This window comes from Camellia sinensis, chromosome 4, assembly GCF_055761805.1.
Source record: "Camellia sinensis isolate YWXY chromosome 4, ASM5576180v1, whole genome shotgun sequence".
In the NCBI taxonomy this organism is placed as follows: Eukaryota; Viridiplantae; Streptophyta; class Magnoliopsida; order Ericales; family Theaceae; genus Camellia; species Camellia sinensis.
In genome coordinates this window covers 138,873,982-138,897,068 of record NC_138964.1, presented here as the reverse complement: position 1 = coordinate 138,897,068, position 23,087 = coordinate 138,873,982, and the positions used below count along the sequence as shown (strand labels likewise).

Below are 23,087 nucleotides of genomic sequence, written 5' to 3'. Positions count from 1 at the left end.
TGTCCGGCACGCCTTTTGATGGCACGCCTTTTTATGGATTGGGCACGCCTTTTGATGGCACGCCTTTTTAAAAAATTGAGCGCACCTTTTGAGGATGCGATTTTTTATGGGTCCGACAAGACTCTGTAAACTGTCCCGACATTGATTCCGGTTAGCTCCTTTATGGGTCCGACAAGACTCTGTAAACTGTCCCGACATAGATTCCGGTTAGTTTCTACAAGGGTCCGACAAGACTCTGTAAACTGTCCCGACATTGATTCCGGTTAGTTTCTACAAGGGTCCGACATGACCCCATAAACTGTCTTCTACAACGGTCCGACATGACCCCATAAACTGTCTTCTACAAACGGTCCGACATGACCCCATAAACTGTTTTTCTACAACGGTCCGACATGACCCCATAAACTGTCTTCTACAACGGTCCGACATGACCCCATAAACTGTCTTCTACAGCGGTCTGACATCACCATACCGTGTCCTCTACAACGTTATGACACCCCCACCTTTCAGAGTCTTCACCAACGGTCTGACACGACCATACAGTGTCTCCTATCTTTTTTTATTTTTTATTTTTCTGTATTTTCTTGTTTATTTTTATGTATTTTCTTGTTTTGTTCCTCTCTTCAAACTCAAGTTGGTTAGTTTCTATCCTCCTTGAGTTTGCGGGGGGCTGTTAGAATTTCTCATCTTTACCTTCACCTACTCCACTACACACTCCACTTCACCACACAATCCACTTCACCTAACCCACTACCACCTCCACTACACCTACTACCACATTTTCTTCTATATATAGATTGTATAGGAATTGTAAACAAATTTATCAATAAATCAATAATACATGATTTTTAACAGGTCATATAGAGACTCTGGTTCATCCACTCCTGGCCTCCAATACTGCTCCCGTTTCTTCGGGGACCAGCTCAGCTTTCACCCAGCCCATCTACAGCAACCAAAGTGTCATCTCAGCAACTACCATACTTCTCAGATGGCTCCGTAGCAACCTATTCAGAACCAATCACCCACAAACATCAAGTCTAGGCAAAAGTTGGCAGGCACCAAACTCCATTTACTTTAAAGCAACACAAAACTAGTGAAGCTATTTGGAGATGCATCTCATCCTTTTTCCATTCCATCTTATTTCTAGATTTTGTAGAACAAAGAATACTCGATATGTATATTTATATATAACACATGTATGTATTGTTCGTGTGTCACAAAGATAAGACCTAAGAAGCACAGACACTTCTAGGAAGTAAGTGTGTCGTGTCCGACACTGACACTCTTCGGACACTTCTAGAAGCATGCCTCACCCTTCTTCAACATGTCTTAATTAAAGAAATCAAATTTAAATTATGGCCACTTTACCAGCACTTCGCGGACACTTTGGCAACACTTCTTGAACCCTACAAACATGTCCTCCTCTGTGATAAATCACTTCATAATAACAATGTTTTGCATGCTTCAAAACATAACTTACACACTCTAAATATGTTTTGAAACATTTAAAAGATGAATACATGTGCATTATAATGTTTTGTAATTTTTTGTATTCTTTAGAATGTAATTCTTATGTGAATGATATATTGAGGTTTAAATTATGAAAAATATGTAACTTTTTAAATATATTTAGTGTAATGTTACATATTTTTGAATAAATTATTCATATATGGCTTAATAAATTTATAAATATATAAAATTTTAACGTGTCCAAAACATTTCATGTCCTTCATTTTTAAAAAATCAGCATGTCGGCATGTCCGTGACGTGTCGTGTCAGTGTCAGTGTCATGTCGCTTGTCTATGTATGTGTCTGTGTTTGTGCTACTTAGGATAAGACCAAAAAAAAGAGAGTTCTCTATTGATGTGCTTTTTTTCTAATTATTTGGTAACACATTTGAATCTATGATGCACCAATACATTATTCAGGCTCACAAGGCAGTATTCAACACATTTGCATCTATGAAGCACCAACATACTTCTGGCCAAGGCTCTCAGGTTGTGAGAGGTTTATTTTATGTAGGCTAGGTGTGTTTTTCCACTCTAAAGGGGGTGGTCCCTTCGGGCATGTATTGAGCTAAATGAAAATCCCTTTCTCTGTTTTTTTCTTTTTTTTTTTCTTGTAATAAAACACTTATTCATCAAAAGAAAAGAAGAAAAAAAAATATCACCCTAAATTTTGTAAAGCATAGCTAATTCAAAAGTACTTCTAGGGATGTATATGTGTCTGGATATACAAATGTAAATGCATAATGCATCCACAAGTCTCTTGACAAGTTAAAATCACCATTTGAGCTCAGCTTTTCCTGCATAAGGAGAAGTCAAAAAGTTTCCTTCATCAAGAAGAAATGTCAAATATGACAAAAATGATCCAAGTGAAATTTTACTAGCCTCCTCCCCTAGATTCGAGAGCTCCACATATGGTCAAGTCATGGAAATTGCATCTATGCGCGCATAAACAATTCAACTAGTCACCCATCACACGGCTCTCAAACCCAACCTGTGGTGGATCCCGGGGGACAGTCTTTTAGCAAACTCTCTTGACACACCGCCCTTTGCCTTACCCTGGATTTGAGATAAGTAGAAAAACACAAAGTTAGGTATAACCAACTTAGTATCATTCTAAAGAGGGAAACCCTCTACAGGAGACTTTCCACCTAGGAAGCACGGATACGGATACGGGATACGGGTACGATACGATACGGATACGGCGATACAGCAAAATTCGAAAAAGTAGGATACGGATACGGCGGGGATACGTTCGTAAAAAATATTTTTTTCACAATTTTTAGTAATGTAGCATACACAAAAATAAAACTTCAAATTCAATTAATGTAGCATCACCCATAACAACCATAATGCATCACCCATAACAAAAAATTCATCAATTCAATTAAATTTCAACAATTTTAACAATATTGCATCACCCATAACAACCATAATGCAATTCAATCCCAAATTAAGGGGGAAAAAATTTACGAAGTTCATTTATTTATCAATAAGTTTATTTAATTATTTATTAATAAGTTTTTTTTGCCTTATTTGATTTATTAATAAGTTTACAAAGTTTATAATTTTATAAGTTGACAAATTTTATTTTTAATAAGTTTATTTATTTATTTATTAATAAGTTTTTTTACCTTATTTTATTTATTTATTTATTAATAAGTTTATTTATTTATTTGTTTTATCAGATTCAAGTAAACCGAATAATACATATAAGTTTCTTTTTTTTTTTTAATATCTTATTTGATTTGCAGAGTATACATACAACAAATTAAAAAATAATAATAATAAAAATAAATAGGCAAAACAGACATAGAGAAGGGAGAGGGAGAGACAGATCGACCAAGAGGGGGGGGGCGGGGGGAGATGAGATTGAGATCTCCAACCAGACAGATCGAGCGAGAGCAAGAGGGAGAGAGAGAGAGTTCGTGAGATCGAGTGAGATGCTGACAGAGGGAGCGAAAGGGAGAGAGAGAGGGACGAACCTGATCAACGATCGTGGAGCTCCTGTTCGCGAACCAGATCGACGATCGGCGAGCTGCTGTTCGAGACGACGACGAACTCCTCTCCTCCTCCTTTGCGGCTGCTGTTCGACCTAGGTAAGAGAGAGTTTAGTTGTTTATTATTTTTCTTTTTTTTGTGTTTTATTTCATCTTTTTTTCATAGTTTACAATTTGACCCATTTTTAAGTGTTTTAAATTATTTTTTTGCCTCGCCGTATCCATACTGTATCCTGACCGTAACCTCGCGTATCCTAGCCGTATCTGAAATTCAAAAATTAAAAAAAGTAAAATTGGATACTTCATTTCCCGTATCTGATACGTATCCCGCCGTATCGAGCGCGTATCCGTATTCGATACGTATCCGATACGCGTATGGGGACTATTTCCGAGTATCCGTGCTTCATAGCGTTCCACCTTCACAACCGCCAGCCATTGTTGGGCCCTACCACCGGCGGTCATCTCTGGCTTCTGACAATTGTTTTCCAGCCACTGGTCGCTAGTGAATTTCCGATGAGAATCTCCAATCACCATTTTCCAACCTCCCCTAGAAACTCTCCGCATCATCACACTACCACTGCCATAACTGCCACACCACCACAAAAGGATACTTTATTTGGTCAACATCACTTTTCAGAAGAGGCCAGGAGTAGCAAGTGCAAGAACGAAGAGACCAAGTCATTTACTTCATATTTGTTACTCTAGTTCAACAATTGGTTCTTTAATTGGCACTTGACTCGAACCGCTTGCCACGTCTAAACTAGCTACTAGCAAAGAAGGAATTGATTCAAGATCCCCTTGTGCCTTTCAACCCGAAAGTGACACTAAAGCACCTGTGGTGGATAAAGCGCAAAGACTCTTAGAGTCTCGATACTGGCTAAAGGAAATAGAACGACAGGCCGTTATGCTCATTACTAAACTTGTTGAAGAGATGAAATATAATCAAGGTATATCTTTTTAATCAGAGGTTGAATCGAATCATCAGAAGAAGAATTAGGCCAAATATTAGGATACACTCTGGGAAAATAAAACGTTCGTCGAAAAGAAGCAAATGAAAGGTTTTCATAAAAATTCTCATAGAATTGAGAATGAAGTTTTCATTTTGTACATGCCAGATCATGAATTAGTAACTGCATCCAATTTCCAAAAAAATCTCAATTGTTTCGAACTTTCTATTTTTGGAATGGAATATTTACGAAATCTCCATGAATAGGATCAAACCTTATTCCATGGTATTTACATGAGGTTCCTCTTTCTTATTCTTAAGCAAGTCCCCGAGAGGGCTAAAAACATTTGCTTTACGACCTGCAGAACTGTACACCATGCTTTTCGAAACAAGAAATGGTTTGTTTTTCAAAGAAATAGTTGTCTGCTTCATGAACATGTAGGCATAGAAGTAAAAGAAAGAAATAGTAAATTAAAACACTGAACAACTTTTTTTGTCTGAGATCCCACCCTCAATATTCAAACCAATCCTAAAAAGCAAATTCTTTGCGTTTAAATGCACTACACAACAAGTGCCAATCGAAAGAGATTGAGAGCAAGAAGCCAGCGCCACCCAACTAGTGCCAATCGAAAATGACTATGCCACAAAGTCATCACCAAAGAGCAACGTAAAAATAAATAATCTAGAGACTCCTCATTCCTCCTACACACATAATACACCATTGAGGCCAAAGAAAACAATTTGGTCTCTATCTTAAAAAAATGCCATTGGCCATGAGACAACTACAAGCCAAAGTCAACAAAAAAAAAACTTTACGTTAAGAGTCGAAACCAATTTCCAAATCCTTTTAAAATGTGAAAAAAAAGAGGAGCATTATGAGATCATCAATAATTCTATGAAAAAAACAATTCACATGAGAAAATCTGAGGGATGGAGAGACCAAACCCGAGAATCACTAAGATTAGGTCCAATTCAACCGATTCACCATGCAACTCCATGGGATCAGAGACAAATGGAAATTTGCTATAGATGCAATGGAAAAAAACAATATAAACATGGAAACAACACATCGAAAAGAAAATCCCTTGCCCGAGCTTCCTCCCAAAACAGAACACTCACCATTTCCACCTTCAAGGATAAAAAACAAGAGAACAAAGGAAGGGTGTGAGAAATAGATTTCCATGGAGATTTCCACTCTCATAAGCCCTATATTTACTGTTAATAATAGATTGCCATAAAGAGTTGCACTCATTGGGGAATCTCCATAACCACTTCCCGAGCAAAGTGATATTTCTTGCCACAATGTTCTTGTACCGATCTTCATGTTTTTGAAAAGCAATTCACTAGCTTCAAATAGAAGGCTGAAAAACATGGCCCTCAAAAGGCATATGAATAAAGAATATCACAATCGAATAACACAAGTAGGAAAAAAAAAAAAAAAAAGCAACGTTTCTACTACAGGAGATGCAAAAATATTTCTAAAGCCGTTCACAAAATGGAATAAGCTACCAGAGCAAAAACTAAAGAGAGAGACAGAGACCTCTGAAAGACAGATTTCAAGCAATGAGAACCATACCTGGAAAAATCTTCTGTAGATAGAAAAGAGTAGATATCCCATCCTCATTTTCAACCCGTAGCTCAGAGGAACTATAAAGTACAGTCTCACTGTAGTATGGGGTGAATACACTATGCTCAAACAAAACAAAACAAAACAGAATTACAATAATATTTATGGAACAATAAATCAATAGCCACCATGGACAAATTCAACAGAACATACCAGAATGGCATCATTTCAGAAACTGGCTTCGCTGAAGGCATTTTCATAAATAATGAATTCGTGAAAAACTGTAATCTTCTTCTTGCTTCAAGATTTTTTGGAATATTAGATGCAGAATCTTTTACAGTAAGAAGTAAGTGCAACCGCTTCACCTGCTCCACCTACAACAAGGAAAAGCAATGACATAGCACTAGTAAATACAACAACACATTTGAACAAATAAAACATTTTCAAAGGTTCTTACAATTTCAGGATCCTTGGGCCATTCTATCCTAGAAAAGAGTCTCCCTTCATTTCTTGCCCTTGCTAATATATTCCATGTATCAAGCTGCTCCCTGAGGATTCAAGTATTTAAATCTTTGAACATATATGCTAACGAAAAACTATTTGATACACAATTTTGCAGGAAATGATGTCCGGTAACAGTGTACCTTAAATCAGATGACAACAGATCATGTGTAACAACCTCATAAAGTTCGTACACGGCATTAGCAGCACCTTTTTCAAGTTGAGGAGTTGCATTCTGGGTCTGATACAATATTTTTTGCAGACAAGCAATATAACTATGAGAATAATATTAGAACATGGATAAAAAAATAACATGAAATCCAATCCCGAGAAAATTTATCAAACTATACAAGAAATTAGTCCAGCACAACCGCTTCAACTAGAAGCAAATTAACAATTAAAAGATAGAGGCAAAATTTAAAGACGACATACTAAATCATGAAGTGTTGTTGATGTAACTTGGAAAATCACAATAATAAATACAAAATGCAGTATGTTATTTCATTGAAGCAAATTTGCTTCAGATACATTAGACAATAACTTGGGGGATAGAGAGAGACAAGAAAGTGGAGGAGAAACCCTATAGTCTACTATGGGGATTAAATCCACAAGAAGAATAGATGGAAGGGGAATGGAGGAGAACTCTAGAGTCCTCTGGGGGGCTTGAATCTGCAAGTAGAAGAACAGAGAACGGGAAAGGAGGGTGAAGGATACATGATTGCAGCCCTAAACAAACCCACAGGAATTTCACATCTTGACTTGCTTAACTGACGTAATTTAGTCATATTTATAGACTCTAAAAACTCTAAAGAGTGATTCTACTTGCACCATTACTTTACCACTTTACACCCTCAATTTCATTACACCACTAAAAAAAATGTGATTCTCATTACACCTATTATATTACCAAAACTAACCCTAAAGTAAAACTGTTCAAAACCCTTTCATCCCTTTACGCCACTAAACAATTTACATTCCTCCAACTTTATGTTGCCAAAAAAAATAGATTTCTCCAACTTTATTTACAGAGCCACTTTCTTCCAAACAATGATTTTTAAATTTGTGTCGGGCTTATTCGGTAAGACAATGCTAATGAATTTAAATTAATCTAGTGCCATGTTAGCAGACAAACTTTTTTTTTTCCCAACAATATGTTGTTGTTCGTAAAAAAATCGTATTCATAAAAAACTTAACAAATCTCGCCTGTAATGAATTCATGATTTGAGTCCACTAATAATGCAGTACTTGCATTGTTGTAATGAGTAGAAGCATAACCCTTTCAAGAAAAAAAATATATATATATATAAAAAAAATGAAACTGGAAATACACGATAATAAGTAACTGAACAAATTAAAAAAATTCAACATGGGATTACCAGAAATGTATCTTTTATTCGGCAGTTAGTTACCAGACATACATTTTTTTGTTCGACAATGTGATGCCGGACTATTTTATTTTGTTCGATTTTGAAACACCGAACAAATATCAAAGAACAGTCTAGAAAAACTAAACAAAAACCTACCAAACAAATAAAAAAATTCACCATCTCACTTTTTTGATGGTTCATCACCACCATTCCTTCATCCATTGCTTTATTCTATGATCAAAATACTTTGATTCTCACTTTTTGAAAAGAGATATGTAGAGAAGAAAAATTGAGAAAGGAAGAAGATGAGTTAGGGATTTAGGGATTGAAGACTAAGGGGTGTAAGGAGACAATAAAATGTATTTAATTTTAGTGTTTTGTCTTTAAAGGTAATTTCACACATGGGTAAAATTGAAAAAAAAAAACGAACATCTCATTGAAGGGTGTAAAGAGGTAAAGTAGTCGTGTAAGTAGAATCACTCAACTCTAAAATGCAAATTTACAAATATAACCCCATACACATATTTACAAAAATAGCCCTCATCCAAAAATTGCAATAACATATCAGGTCATCAATTTGTATGTTTTTCCTTATTGAAGTATATCACATCAAACCCTTCTTGGAGAAAACTCGTCCTTGAGTTTAAGAGGTCATGAATGCTCCAAAAATTGCACCTTGTTCCATAATCCAATCAATGCAGCCCTATGTTCCCAAAACATGAATTATCATAATTAAAATGAAAATCTTTATAGCCCAAAATCCAAACAAGTAACTACTTTCTCACAGGAATAACACCAACACCGGTGTAGCACCAACCAAAGGGAAACTAAACGAGTGGAGAGGGAAAAAATCGGCAGCAGAGAAGGAGACAAAGGCAACAACAATAACACCAGCAAAGAAGAAGAATATAATAGCAGCAGCAGTGATAGAAGAGAATTCCAGCAACAGTAAGGGAGAAGGGAAAGCAACATTTACAGCATTGAAGAGACAGACCAACAGAAAGAAAGGACAAGGTTGCAGATGCAGAGAATAGGATAATAAATTCAAAAAAGATAAACAGTAATAATAAAAGGAGAAGAAAAGAGCAGAGGAAAGGAATAAGAAACAGGTAGGGAAGAAGAGAAAGAACAAGAAAACAGTAAAGAAAAGGAAGAAGTTGAGATACGCAAAGAAGGAGAAAGAACAAGGGAGATGCAGAACGGAGAGACAGGAGGAAGCCGATGTTGAGAAGAAGAAACAGAGAAAAATGAGATGTTGAGACAACGATGAAACAAAGGAGATGCTGATAAGTAGAAGAAACAGAGAAGCAGATGTAACTTGGCTCTGATTATGTACTCAATCTGATGTAATTTGGCTGTCATTAGGTCCCAATCTGAGCTTAAGGAGTTCAAGCTCTAATATCTAACTGATGTAACTTGGAAATCACACACACACACACACAAAAAAAAAAAAAAAAAAACAGCACACACAATTTGAAGTATATTATTTTATTGAAAGAGAAATGTTTTGGATACATTAACCGATAAAACGGAGTCGACTAGGAAACCATAAGGGGAAAAAATGGAGGAAAACCCTACGGTCCACTAGGGAGCTTGAATTCACAAGAAGAATGGAGCAAGGGGAGAATGGGGAAGGATACATAGCCGCAACCCTCAAAAACCCACATGGTTATCACATCTTGACATGCTCAACTGACCTAATTGACTTGTGTATTTATAAAATCTTCAAAACCCTAAAATGTAAAATTACAAATAACATATCAAGCCTGTGAGAATATTACGTTTCATGTATATATGATAGTTTATATATTCTGTATATATTAGGGATTTTGTTCCTTTTTTAATTCTGGGGCTAGATTGATATATAAACCAATGTATTCTTCTATTTTACACACAATTGAATATACAGTTCTTATTCAGAAATCTTACATAGTAGTAGAGCTTTGTCGAAAATCTTAGCAGCCATCCCAAAATCCTCTCTGGTCTGATTTATGGTTTCGAATCTGTTCGCTGGACTCAATCGAGTTATCTGGTCCTCATCAAGTCCATCCTCTGCTTCGTTAGGGTTGTGAGACCCATTTGAGTTTGAGTTATGATATTTCGAACGCAAAACATCATATTCGAAAAGACCCAGTTCATCCATCTCTCTAGTCATCTGGTTTTTGACCTGTCTGGTTCATTGCGATCCGTCTGACTTCGAATCGTGACCTATCTGACTCGAGAAGACCGAGGACTTCTTCCTCTGCTTCAGCAGTTCGTACGAGGGCTTCGTTTGGCTCGTCCAGTCGTGCGAGGGGTTTTTCTCTCTCTTGGTTTGGTTCGCAAGGTCTTCTTCTCTCTCGCTAGAGTAGATTTTGCGCAACCATTCGCTGACTCAGCTTCATATCGTGAAGTTTTCTTGCTTCCTGGTTTAGCTTTGCTTGGCGAATCTCCTTTGTTGGTTCTCTCTTTGTAAACTGGGTTTGGATTATCTGTGTATTTGGTCTCAGCTTATTATATTATTGACCTATCTGGTATTGTTTCTGGATATTACAATCAGTTTTCTAGCTTATTATATTATTAATCCATCAGCTTTGGATCATTACGGTGTTGGATATCCATTAGCTTCAGCCTTCTGCAAAGCCCAAAAAAAGAGCCATTGGCATCAGATGAGTGTGCCTTCTGCCATCAAAGGGTTCATTGGAAGTATCAATGTCTCAAGAAAGGATGTTTGTCTGGCTCGTCTTCTCAGCAGTCTCGGACCCAATTTTGCCCTTCTTCTCTAAGTAATTTTCAGGCTCCCACCGATTCTACTGTATCTGTTCCAGCTCTTGATCCTGACTTTTCCTTCAGATTAGTCCGCTTCAGCATACACTGTCTACCTCCCAACCATCCCCGTCTATCTCTATTGTTTCCTCTCTTCATTCAAGTTAGTTCGGGACTTCTTCAGGTATCTCTTTGTCTGTCTGGATTTTTTACTCTGGTGCCTCTCATCATATGACTCTGCGTTTCTTCTTACTTCAAAATTGTACTTCCCCACCCTTTCATATTACTGTTAATGCTGCTAAGAGGTCTGGTATGTCTGTTATATCTGTTGGGTCTATCTTACTGTCTCTTATGTTTGTTGTCTCTATTCCATCTATCCTTTATGTTCCTTAGTTATCTGTCAGTTTATTATCTATTAGTCAGCTTGATGCCTCCAGTTTTGATGTTATCTTTTCTTCTTCTATCTGTTCTGTGCAGGATCGAATGTCCAAGCAACAGATTGGGATTGGCCATAGAGTTGGAAACCTCTATGTGGTGGAGAGCTTGCATCTGTCTATAACAACCTCTCCAACTGTTTTTTTCTCTTTTCAGTTAGATTCTCTATCCAGTCCTTTCTACTTGTGGCATTCTAGATTAGGGCACTTGTCTGCTGACCGCTTACGGTCTTTAGCTCAGTCAAGTATATTAGGTAAAGTTTCTCCTAGTGAACTTACTGAATGTCACGGGTGTAAACTTGCCAAAATGACAGCCTTACCGTTTCGTAAAAGTACTTCTATATCTGATACACCATTTTCTTTAGTTCATACTGATGTTTGGGGCCCTTCTTCTGTTTTCACCAAAAAAGGTTTTGTATACTCAGTCATTGGTTGATGACTGCATCCGTTACACTTGATTTATCTTATAACTCATAAGTCCAATTTCTATCAGATAGACCGTATTTTTCAGTCTATGATTACTACTCAGTTTGGGTCTACAATTAAAGTGTTACGGTCAGACTTGCGTGGGGAATATTTTAAAAACGAGTTTTGTGAGTATTTGGCCAATTTGGGTACCATTCACCAAACTTCCTGTACAGATACACCTGCCCAAAATGATCGAGTCGAGCGTAAACACTGTCATCTCCTTAAGACAACTAGGTCTCTTTTTCTCTCTACCTCAGTTCCAGCTCCGTTTTGGGGGGAGGCAGTTCTTACTTCTGCTTTTCTTCTCAATTGCATGCCTACTCCCCTTCTTTTTGGTCGGTTTCCTTATAAGGCTTTGTTCTTCCAAATTCCTAATTACTCCCTCCTTCGTGTGTTTGAGTCAGTCTGTTTTGTCCTTCCCCGCAAAGATTGGACCAAACTTAGTGCCCGGTCTATCTTATGTGTATTTTTGGGTCATAGTCCAACTCAAAAAGACTATCGGTGTTACGACCTTGTTTCCCGTCGTCTTTATGTCTCCCATCATGTTTCTTTTCTCAAATGTCTACCTTACTTTCAACTTCCTCCTATCGCTGCTCCGGTTTCTAAAGAAGATTCCGTTCACATTGATCCATTTCCTTCTGAGATCCCCCCTGATGAGTACATCTCCATTGTTCCCTATGACCTTGTTCCCTCTTCTCCTCTTTCTCCCTAGCCTGCTCATTCTCCTCCTCCGTTGTTAGTTTATTCTCGTCGTCAGGCTCTTCCTCCACCAGTTGTCTCTGTCCCTACCGCTGATCCTCCTACTTTTGACGACTCTAATCCTGTTGCACACTGATATCCTACTCAAGAGCGTCATCCTCCAAACAGGTTGGGTTGGTCTAATACATGTTTTTCTGCTTCCTATCGTACTATTTTGTCCGATATTCATTCTTTTTCAAAACCTCAGTCTTAAGGAGGCCTGTCAAGATTCCCCTTCAGTTCCAGCTATGGAGAATGAGTTGTTTACCTTACAGAAGACTAACACTTGGGTGTTGGTTCCGTCAATGTCATGAAACCCGGACCGGACCGGCTAGTCGGACCGAGAACCGGGCCTTGTTCTGGCCCGATCAACCTCCTAAAACCGGAGTGGGAGTAAAACCGGTGTAAAAATGAAAAACCGGAAGACCCGGCGGTCGAACCGGCAAAACCGGTGACCCGGACCGGATTTTGAGCGTCAGCCAGTTTTTTTTTTTTTTTTTTTTAACCTTTTTTTTTATTCTTTTCTTTCTTTCTTTCTTATATATTTATATATTTTGCTGGAAATTTGTGTTAATACATATAATATGATAGTGGTGTTGGTGGTAGATAGTGGCATGTATAGAATATGATAGTGGTGTTGGTGGTAGATAGTGGCATGTATATAATATGATAGTGGTAGATAGTGGTAATATATAATATGTAAGTGGCATATAATGGGTTATAATGATGTTTGTAATATCTCCTATATAAGGAGTGTCATTTGGTCTTGTAAAATAAGAAGTTTTGAATATAACAGAAATATATTCCTTCTTCCTCATATTTTCGGAGTTCTTCTTCCTCATATTTTCTAAGTTGGTATCAGAGCAACAAAAAACGCAGCAGCCCTAAAACCGTCATAGCCATGTCGGAAGTCACGTCCGAAACCACTTCAACCCCTGCCGCTGCCATTCCGGTGAAAACGTCCAACTCTCACTCTGTCCAAATCACCACCATCCGCCTAAATGGTGATAATTTTCTCCGCTGGTCACAATCTGTCCGGATGTATATCCGTGGGCAAGGAAAGATCGGTTACATCACTGGTGACAAGAAGGCTCCTGCTGTTAATGATCCGCTGTTCGACAGTTGGGACGCTGAAAACTCCATGGTTATGACATGGTTGGTCAATTCTATGGAGGAGGATATAAGCTCTAATTACATGTGCTATCCTACTGCACAAGAATTGTGGGATAATGTTAGTCAGATGTATTCTGACCTAGGAAATCAATCTCAAGTTTTCGAATTAACTTTGAAGTTGGGAGAGATTCGTCAAGGAGATGATTCCGTCACCAAATATTTCAATTCGTTGAAAAGGTTGTGGCAGGATCTTGACATCTTCAACACATACGAATGGAAATCGGTTGACGACTGCAACCACCACAAGAAAACTGTGGAAGACAGCCGTATTTACAAGTTTCTTGCCGGCCTCAACATTGAGTTCGATGAAGTGCGAGGAAGAATTATTGGCAGACCTCCTCTCCCATCCATTGGCGAAGTATTTGCCGAAGTCAGAAGGGAAGAGAGCCGAAGGAGCGTCATGCTTAAGAAAAAAGGTACTGGTGAATCAATTGAAATTTCGGCTTTAATTAGCGATGCTGCGGCCAACAAGGCTGCAAATTACCAGCGCAGGTTTGATGATAAGCCACGGGTCTGGTGTGATTTTTGCAACAAGCCTCGCCATACACGCGAAACGTGTTGGAAGATCCATGGCAAACCTGTCAACTGGAAAAGCAGCAAACAAGGAGAGAAGAATCGTGGCTTTCCTACTGCTAATGAAGCCGATTCAGGTCCCTTCAACAAAGAGCAGATTGATCAACTCTTAAAGCTGATAAAATCCAACTCCTCATCCGGTACTCCTAGTGTTTTGTTGGCACAAACAGGTAGAAATCCTAAAGCCTTCTCTTGCCTAAACTTCTCTCCGTGGATCATAGATTCCGGTGCCTCCGATCACATGACTAGTTTTTCCCATTTATTTAATACCTATTTCCCTTGTTCTGGTCATGACAAAATCAGAATAGCCGATGGTAGTTTTTCACCTATTGCAGGAAAAGGATTTATTAAACTAACTGAGAAAATTAATCTCAATGCTGTTCTTCACGTCCCCAACTTAGCCTGTAACCTTTTGTCTGTCAGTAAACTATCTAAGGATTCTAATTGTCGTGTTACATTTTTTGAATCCCATTGTGAATTTCAGGACCAGAACTCGGGGATGATGATTGGGCGTGCTAGGATGCTTGAAGGTCTTTACTACTTTGATGAAGTACCTGTTAGTAATAAAAAAGCTCAGAGCTTTAATAGTACTAGTTCAATCTCTGTTCGAGAAAAAATAATGCTATGGCACTATAGGCTAGGACATCCTAGTTTTCTTTATCTGAAACATTTATTTCCAGAATTATTTCAAGGGATTGATTGTTCTTCTTTTCATTGTGAAAGTTGCATTTTTGCAAAATTTCATCGCTATACTTATTTGCCAAAACCTTACCAGACTTCCAAACCTTTTTATTTGATTCATAGTGATGTTTGGGGCCCTTCTAAAATCACTACTCTTTCTGGTAAAAGATGGTTTGTTACATTTATTGATGACCATACCCGCTTATGTTGGATTTATTTGATGAATAAAAAATCTGACGTGAAAAATTTATTCACAAATTTTTACAATATGATTGAAAACCAATTTCAAACCAAAATTGGTATTTTACATTCTGATAATGGAACAGAATATTTCAATGAGCAGTTGGGTGAGTTTTTGGAAAAAAAGGGAATTTTTCATCAATCTACATGTCGGGATACCCCTCAACAAAATGGCATTGCAGAACGAAAAAATAAACATCTACTTGAAGTTGCACGTGCTATAATGTTTTACATGCATGTTCCTAAATATTTATGGGGTGAAGCAATTTTAACAGCCTCTTATTTGATAAACAGGATGCCTACAAAGGTGTTAACATACAAAACACCTTTCGATTGTCTCAAAGCTTTTTTTCCTGACACGAGGTTGTTTTCTGATTTACCCGCCAAAGTTTTTGGATGTACTGCCTATGTTCATGTTCCTAGTCAATTTCGTTCAAAACTTGACCCCCGTGCTATAAAATGTGTTTTTTTGGGTTATTCCTCAAACAAAAAGGGGTATAAGTGTTTCGATCCTCAAACCAAGAAATTTCATGTGAGTATGGATGTGTCATTTGTGGAAACAAAATCCTATTTCCCCAACACTTCTCTTCAGGGGGAGACAAGTGGAGTAGAAGACCGTTTTTGGGATATTTCTATCCCGCTCCCCAATGTCATTTATCCTACACAAAAACCACATCTGTCTGATAATGATCACTTAGGAGAACCAAGTTCTATGGTGCCTAGTCAAGAAGATTCTTGTTTAGGGGGAGAAGTACTACAAAATGATCTAAATCCTGAGCTTCAGGTTTATACTAGGAAGCGATTTCATCTGAAGAATAATGACCTGAATGTCCATCCTAATGACCCGAATGTCCACCCGAGTTCTGGCATCGAAATTTTAGGTAATCCTATTCCTTCTATTTCCGACCTTGATGTTCCTATAGCAATTAGGAAAGGTGTCCGAAATTGCATTAAACATCCTATTGCAAATTACCTCTCCTATCAAAGACTGTCTAAAAACCATAGAGCTTTCACATCTAGGATTTCACACTTGTTTGTTCCAAGAAATATACAGGAAGCATTGGATGATCCGAATTGGAAATTAGCAGTCATGGAGAAGATGAATGCTTTAAGGAGAAGTGGTACTTGGGAGATAGTTGATCTACCCAAAGACAAGAAAACAGTTGGGTGTAAATGGGTGTTTACGATAAAATGTAACGCAGATGGAAGCGTTGAGAGATACAAGGCGAGACTGGTGGCTAAAGGCTTCACTCAAACTTATTGGATCGACTATCAGGAGACGTTTGCTCCTGTTGCTAAAATAAATTCCATCAGAGTACTGTTATCTCTTGCAGTAAATTCAGATTGGCCTCTACATCAACTTGACATTAAGAATGCATTTCTCAATGGTGATCTTGAAGAGGAGGTGTTCATGAGCCTACCGCCAGGATTTGAGCAGAGACTTGGAAGCGACAGAGTATGCAGATTGAACAAGTCATTATACGGACTCAAACAATCACCAAGAGCGTGGTTTGAACGCTTTGGGAAGGCAGTTATCAGTTGTGGCTTCTCGCAGAGTCAAGCAGATCACACAATATTTTATAAACATTCAAAAAACAGTAAAATTGCAATTTTGATTGTTTATGTTGATGACATCATTTTAACTGGTAATGATGAAGCAGAGTTAGCAGCCATCAAAGAGAAACTCGCAAAAGAATTTCACATTAAGGATCTGGGAGCTCTCAAGTATTTCCTCGGAATGGAATTTGCAAGATCCAAGGAAGGTATATTCGTTAATCAGAGAAAATATGTTCTTGATCTCCTTGGAGAAACAGGTATGCTTGGTTGTAAGATGGTGGAGACTCCGATCGAGCCTAACTTGAAGTTACAAGCTGCTAAGGCTGAAGAAGTCAAAGAGAGGGAACAATATCAGCGACTTGTCGGGAAATTGATTTACTTGTCTCATACGCGGCCTGATATTGCCTTTGCAGTCAGCATGGTAAGTCAGTTCATGCACTCACCAGGGGCAGAGCACTTTGAGGCCGTTTATAAGATCTTAAGATATTTGAAAGGAACTCCAGGGAGAGGCTTACTGTTCAAGAAACATGGACATCTTCAAGTTGAAGTATACACAGATGCAGACTGGGCAGGAAGTGTTACAGACAGGAGATCAACATCCGGATACTGCTCCTTTGTAGGTGGGAACCTAGTTACATGGCGGAGTAAAAAACAGAATGTGGTAGCTAGAAGTAGTGCAGAAGCAGAGTTCAGAGCTGTTGCCCATGGAATCTGTGAAGTAATGTGGATTAAAAGAATTCTTGAAGAATTAAAACTTTCTCACCCGACACCTATGAAGGTCTATTGTGACAACAAAGCAGCTATATCTATAGCTCATAATCCAGTTCTACATGATCGCACAAAACATATAGAAGTGGATAAACATTTCATCAAGGAGAAAATCAATGCTGGCATAATCTGTATGATCTACCTTCCAACAGGTGAACAATTAGCTGATGTGCTAACGAAGGGACTACACAAGAAGCAATTTGATAAGCTGACTAGCAAGCTGGCTATGGAAGATATCTTCAAACCAGCTTGAGGGGGAGTGCTGGAAATTTGTGTTAATACATATAATATGATAGTGGTGTTGGTGGTAGATAGTGGCATGTATAGAATATGATAGTGGTGTTGGTGGTAGATAGTGGCATGTATAGAATATGATAGTGGTGTTGGTGGTAGATAGTGGCATGTATATAATATGATAGTGGTAGATAGTGGTAATATATAATATGTAAGTGGCATATAATGGGTTATAATGATGTTTGTAATATCTCCTATATAAGGAGTGTCATTTGGTCTTGTAAAATAAGAAGTTTTGAATATAACAGAAATATATTCCTTCTTCCTCATATTTTCGGAGTTCTTCTTCCTCATATTTTCTAAGTTATTTATATATATAAATATATTTCAAAATTATGACTAAAAATTCTTACTTCAAGAGTCTCCTCTCATAAGGAAGAGTCTCATTGGAAGCTTGAGAAGATTATGAAAGTCTAAGATTTTTCAAAAAGAACCTATAAAATTCTATGTGGGATTCAATCAAATTATTTGAAACATATTGATTTGAGTGAGAGTTGAAAATTTCATTTTCCTCCAAAATTAAATCTAGCGTTCAATCAATTTGTTTGGAGGGAATGTTTAAAAAATTTAGGATATGTTTGGTTTGGATTTGTAGAGTGATTTTGGGAAAATCATTTTAAAAAATTTGTTTGGTTTGTAAATTTTCCAAAACAATTTCCAAAATCACTCTCTCTCTCTTACCTATCAATCAATCACTTTTTCTCTCTCCTCTATCCTTCTCAATCACTTTTTCTCTCACACATATCTACTCAATTATAATAAAATATCAAATCATTACAAACTCCCAAACTCCAAAACTACCTTCAAAATACACAACCAAACAAACCAAAAAAATTTATAAACTCTCTCCCCAAAACAATTTTTAAAAACTACTCTTCCAAAACCAAACCAAACATACCCTTAATTTGTTTAAAACAAGTGACTTTTTTTTTTTATCAATTAAGACTTTATTAAATATTATTAATAAATACTATGCAACAATTTTTATTTTTATTTCAATATTTATATATATTTTTATTTATTTATAATTTATAGTTATATTTTTTAATTATATAATATTAATTATGACGTCACAGTTCAACCGCTTTGACTAAACAATTGAACCGGTGACCCGTCCACCCGGTCCCTTTTCCGGTTCGCTCACCGGTCCGGTTTTCAAAACATTAGGTTTCGTTGCCTGCTGACAAGAATCTGGTTGGTTGCAAATAGATCTATAAAGTCAAGACTCATTCTGATGGTCATTTCGAGCGATACAAAGCTTGCCTGGTTGCTAAGGGTTTATCGCAGGAATATGGTATTGATTATGAAGAGACCTTTGTCCCTGTTGCCAAGATGACTACCGGTCGTACCTTAATTTTTGTTGCCGCTATTCGACATTGGTCTCTCTATCATATGGACGTCAAGAATGCTTTTCTTAATGGTCATCTCACTAAGGAGGTCTACATGCGTCCACCCCCTGGCCTTCCCCATTTCTCTGGGCAGGTTTGTCGTCTTTGGTGTGCTCTGTATGGTTTGAAACAATCTCCTCATGCTTGGTATGACCGCTTTCAGACTACTGTTATTGAGCTTGAGCTTCATCCTTCTGCTTCCGACTCTGCATTGTTTCTAAGACATACCTCTACTGGTTTTGTTGCTCTCTCACTATATGTGGATGATATGATAATCACTAATTCTGACTCTTCCGCTATCTATGAGGTCAAGCAGCATCTCTTCCGCACCTTCAAAATGAAGGATCTGAGTCCATTGCGGTATTTTCTTAGTATTGAGGTTGTTTCTTCTCCAAAGAATTATTTTCTATTTCAGGCTAAGTATGCTAATGAGGTCATTCACCGTGTTGGACTCACCAATACTAAGGTTTCTGATACACCTACTGAATTTAATGTGAAGCTTCACTCTACTGATGGTGTCCCTCTAGATGATCCTACTTTATATAGCGAGCTTGTAGGTTGCTTAGTCTATCTTTTTTTTTTTTTTTTTTTTTTTTTTTTTTTTATCAGCAAAAAAGACTTTATTGATGGAAAAAATTTACATCAGTAAAGAGGAGCTTGGAGCTATAACAAGCTCCAACCTCCTAGTTGGTGAGAAACCAACGCGCAAAACAAAGGCAAAAACCAGAAAAATTAAATCAGACAGATCAGTCAGCCCTTCCAAGCACCAAACAGATACCAGCAAAATAGAACCTTTCATGCCAGTAATGGACCATTCCTCACAGCAGTAATGCACCAGCAATGAACCTTGCATGACAATAACTTCCATCAACCTCACTGAACCTTTCATGCCAGTCTATCTGACGGTTACTCGTCTTGATCTTACCTATGTTGTCTATGTGGTTAGTCAATTTGTTTCTACCCCTCGCTCTACACATTGGGCTGCATTGGTTCGGATTATTCACTATCTCCAAGTTACTATCTTTCAGGATTTACTATTGTCCTCTACTTCCTCTCTGGATTTGGTGGCTTATGTTGATTCTGATTGGACTGGTGATGTTACTGATCACAAGTCCACGTCTAGTTTTTGTATGTTTCTTGGCGATTCCTTGATCTCTTGAAAAAGCAAGAAACAAACTGTTGTTGCTCGCTCCACTGCCGAAGCTGAGTACCGTGCTATGGCTCTTGCTACTGCTGAGATTGTTTGGCTTCGTTGTCTCTTATTTGATTTGGGTGTCCCTCAGTCTTCTCCGACCTCCCTCTATTGTGACAACCGTAGTGCTATTAAGATTGCTCATAACATTGTCTTCCATGAGCGAACAAAGCACATTAAGATTGATTGTCACTTTGTCTGTCACCATCTGCAGTCTGGCTCTATCTCGCTTCCTTTCGTCTCTTCGACTTTGCAACTTGCTGACTTCTTACCAAGACTCAAACCATTGCTCGGTTTCACTTTCTTCTTAGCAAACTCTCAGTGTTTTCTGCTAAAACACCTTGAGTTTAAGCGGGGGTGTGAGAATATTACGTTTCATGTATATATGACCATTTATATATTCTGTATATATTAGGAATTTTATTCCTTTTTCAGTTTTAGGGTTAGATTGATATATAAACCAATGTATTCTTCTATTTTACATAATTGAATATATAGTTCTTATTCAGAAATCTTACATCAATTTTTATATTCTTTATCGGAACATCTCAACATTTCTTATTTTTTCCAATCAATCATTAACAAAGAAGAGTTTATAATGAATTTCCTGAGTTCTGTTTAAGAACAAAATCTCAAAGTATGATGGCAAAATGTTCACTTCAGAAGCAGCAAATGATAAGCAGTTTCTATCCCACATGAAGTACGAGACTACATCAAAATTATAAAACAGATAGGTCTGGTAGAGACTGCTTAAATAGCGCAAGTACCATATGCATAGCAACATTTAAAAAAAAAAATCAACATCTACTGAGCCTGACAATTACAATAAATGCAGTAAAAAAAAAAAAAGTAACCTGTATCTGAACACCACAAGAAGTAGTTCCAAGAAAAATAAAAATAAAAATAAAAAGCAGAGAAGGAAATAAGCTTAATACATGAGGTAGAAAACTCCTACTGACAGTTCAATACCAGACGTCCAGTACCAATGGCAATGCACCTAGTATTGGGAGGAGAAAAATAAGATTCAAAAACTCCAATGTGCACAGACTACAGCATTGCAAAAAGGTACAATTTTTAAGACAAGGTTGGTCCACTCTGTTGAATGATAAGCTGAAGATGTTTAGTGCTGTTGATGGAATTTTTCAGTTCATTAGAACTTGATAGGGAGAAGATAAGAGTTGGCGATTCATGTTACAAAGTCAAGAGCAGGTGGTGAGCCGAAGAGTAGATTTATTTAGGAAAGCTGAAAGTGTCATGTGTTGATTACTTGCGAGATGGCCAATAGAGTAGAGAGAGTCTGCGGATGAAACCAAAAAGAGATTTAGACACTTCAAATCTGATTCTGAATCTCCAGCAAGGAGTGCATGGATGTTCTTAACCTGCAGATCTACAGGGGGCTAAACTAAGATGTTCAGGCCAAGCTGAGGACTGACCAAAGTGTAAAACATAACAAATTTTATATAAGGTAATGTATTTGTGTATGCAATTGCTACAAATATAAATATGTTCAAGTGCACAGCCCAAAAAAACAGAGCAATCCAAAATCAAACTGTTGATTTTCTTATCCCAAATACAAGGTGTGTATAAGGATTATATGAAACATGTGTTCCTTTTCATTGATAAAACATTTTCAATTACACATTCTTCATTTATGAACAAGATGGTTTTGAATAAAATAATGGATTTCACACAACAGTTCCAGATATTTACTCACTGCCACAATAGTTCCCATGTTTCATAAGATCGTAAATACATAATCTGATGTAACACGCCTACAGCATAGTATCTGCAACCTTTTTTCTCACATTGCACTAATAATTCCCTATTTTTTCCAAAACTCAAATATTTTTCATCTCTTTTCACTGCATTACTAATATTCCCAGGATCTGCTCCTCTTAGAGACTTCAAAAAAAAAAATCATAGAACTGCAGTCACTCAAACTAAAAACTGGAATCATCAGTATGTTTTATCAGCTGACCTTGCAAATTTCATTAATGATTCACAAAGTATGAAAAACTGCATCATTTTTTATTTATTTTTTTGGGGACGGGGGAGGGACAGAGGAAGGGAGAGGAGGCATTTGCACACAAGAAAGTGGAACACACCAAAAACAAATAGAGGGGTCAGCAGAATCAACCTCAGCTCGAAACACTTCATATGCCAACAAACAAAAAAGAAGAAAAAAAAGAAGGCTCAAATGCACTAAACAGGTATTACTATAGATTCCAACAAGTAACATTAAGCTCATACTTAATAAAGATTACCAGAAGCCCAGTCAATGCCGTAAATCTCTGCAGCAGCAGCGGAAGCTTTTTAAGAGTTAAGGTTATAACAAGTGAATTCTCCAATATACTATTGTTGATTTCACGAAAGATCCTATCAACCCTGCCAAAAGGAGATTCAGGATTAGGAAAGGCAACATCAAAATTAAGCCTACCCCCCATATATCATATGTAAAAGGTAAAAAGTAACTCTTAATTAGAAAGTAGTTTGCTGCTCTAGAATGTAAGCAGAATCATACCAAAGTCTGCCTTCACCATCAACCAGGGAATGTAAAATTTTTTCAATGCTGTAATAGCACTCCTGAACTGCGTATGCCATATATTCATCCCTGTTTATTCTATTCCAAAGATCCGCTTGTGTATCTTTGCAGTCCAAAGCTAAATCAATTGCCAACAAGATCTGTAACAATATGTAGTTTCAGAACATAAACAGGCAACTAATACTACAATATGTTGGTAAACAGGCGGCTAATACTACAATCTGTTGGCAAGTATAGTAGAGAAGTAAAGTATTAGCAGGCTGCACCTTGCTGCTTAGAAGAAACAAAGGCCATTGAACCAATCTGAGACTGCCAGTGTTGCTAGGCATAGAAAGCAAATCCTTCTCCCTGCAAGTTACCACAAAGTCAATTACAAAACTAAGGACATACCTAATTTCTTAAACCATG

The 23,087-nt window shown here is 37.4% G+C and overlaps 1 protein-coding gene across 7 annotated transcripts in view; it reads right to left on the bottom strand.

Annotated features, from left to right (window-relative positions):
- GSL8 (glucan synthase-like 8) overlaps positions 1-23,087 on the bottom strand; it is an 89,737-nt gene that overhangs the window by 27,022 nt on the left and 39,628 nt on the right. For all 7 annotated transcript variants that reach the window (XM_082866300.1, XM_028260547.2, XM_082866299.1 and 4 more), the window contains exons 25-31: positions 22,946-23,027; positions 22,659-22,819; positions 22,402-22,522; positions 6,663-6,760; positions 6,476-6,566; positions 6,232-6,392; positions 6,028-6,137 (exon numbers count right to left, since the gene is read on the bottom strand). In XM_082866300.1, the coding sequence (XP_082722426.1) occupies positions 6,028-6,137; positions 6,232-6,392; positions 6,476-6,566; positions 6,663-6,760; positions 22,402-22,522; positions 22,659-22,819; positions 22,946-23,027 (824 nt within the window). The remainder of the gene's footprint in view (positions 1-6,027; positions 6,138-6,231; positions 6,393-6,475; positions 6,567-6,662; positions 6,761-22,401; positions 22,523-22,658; positions 22,820-22,945; positions 23,028-23,087) is intronic.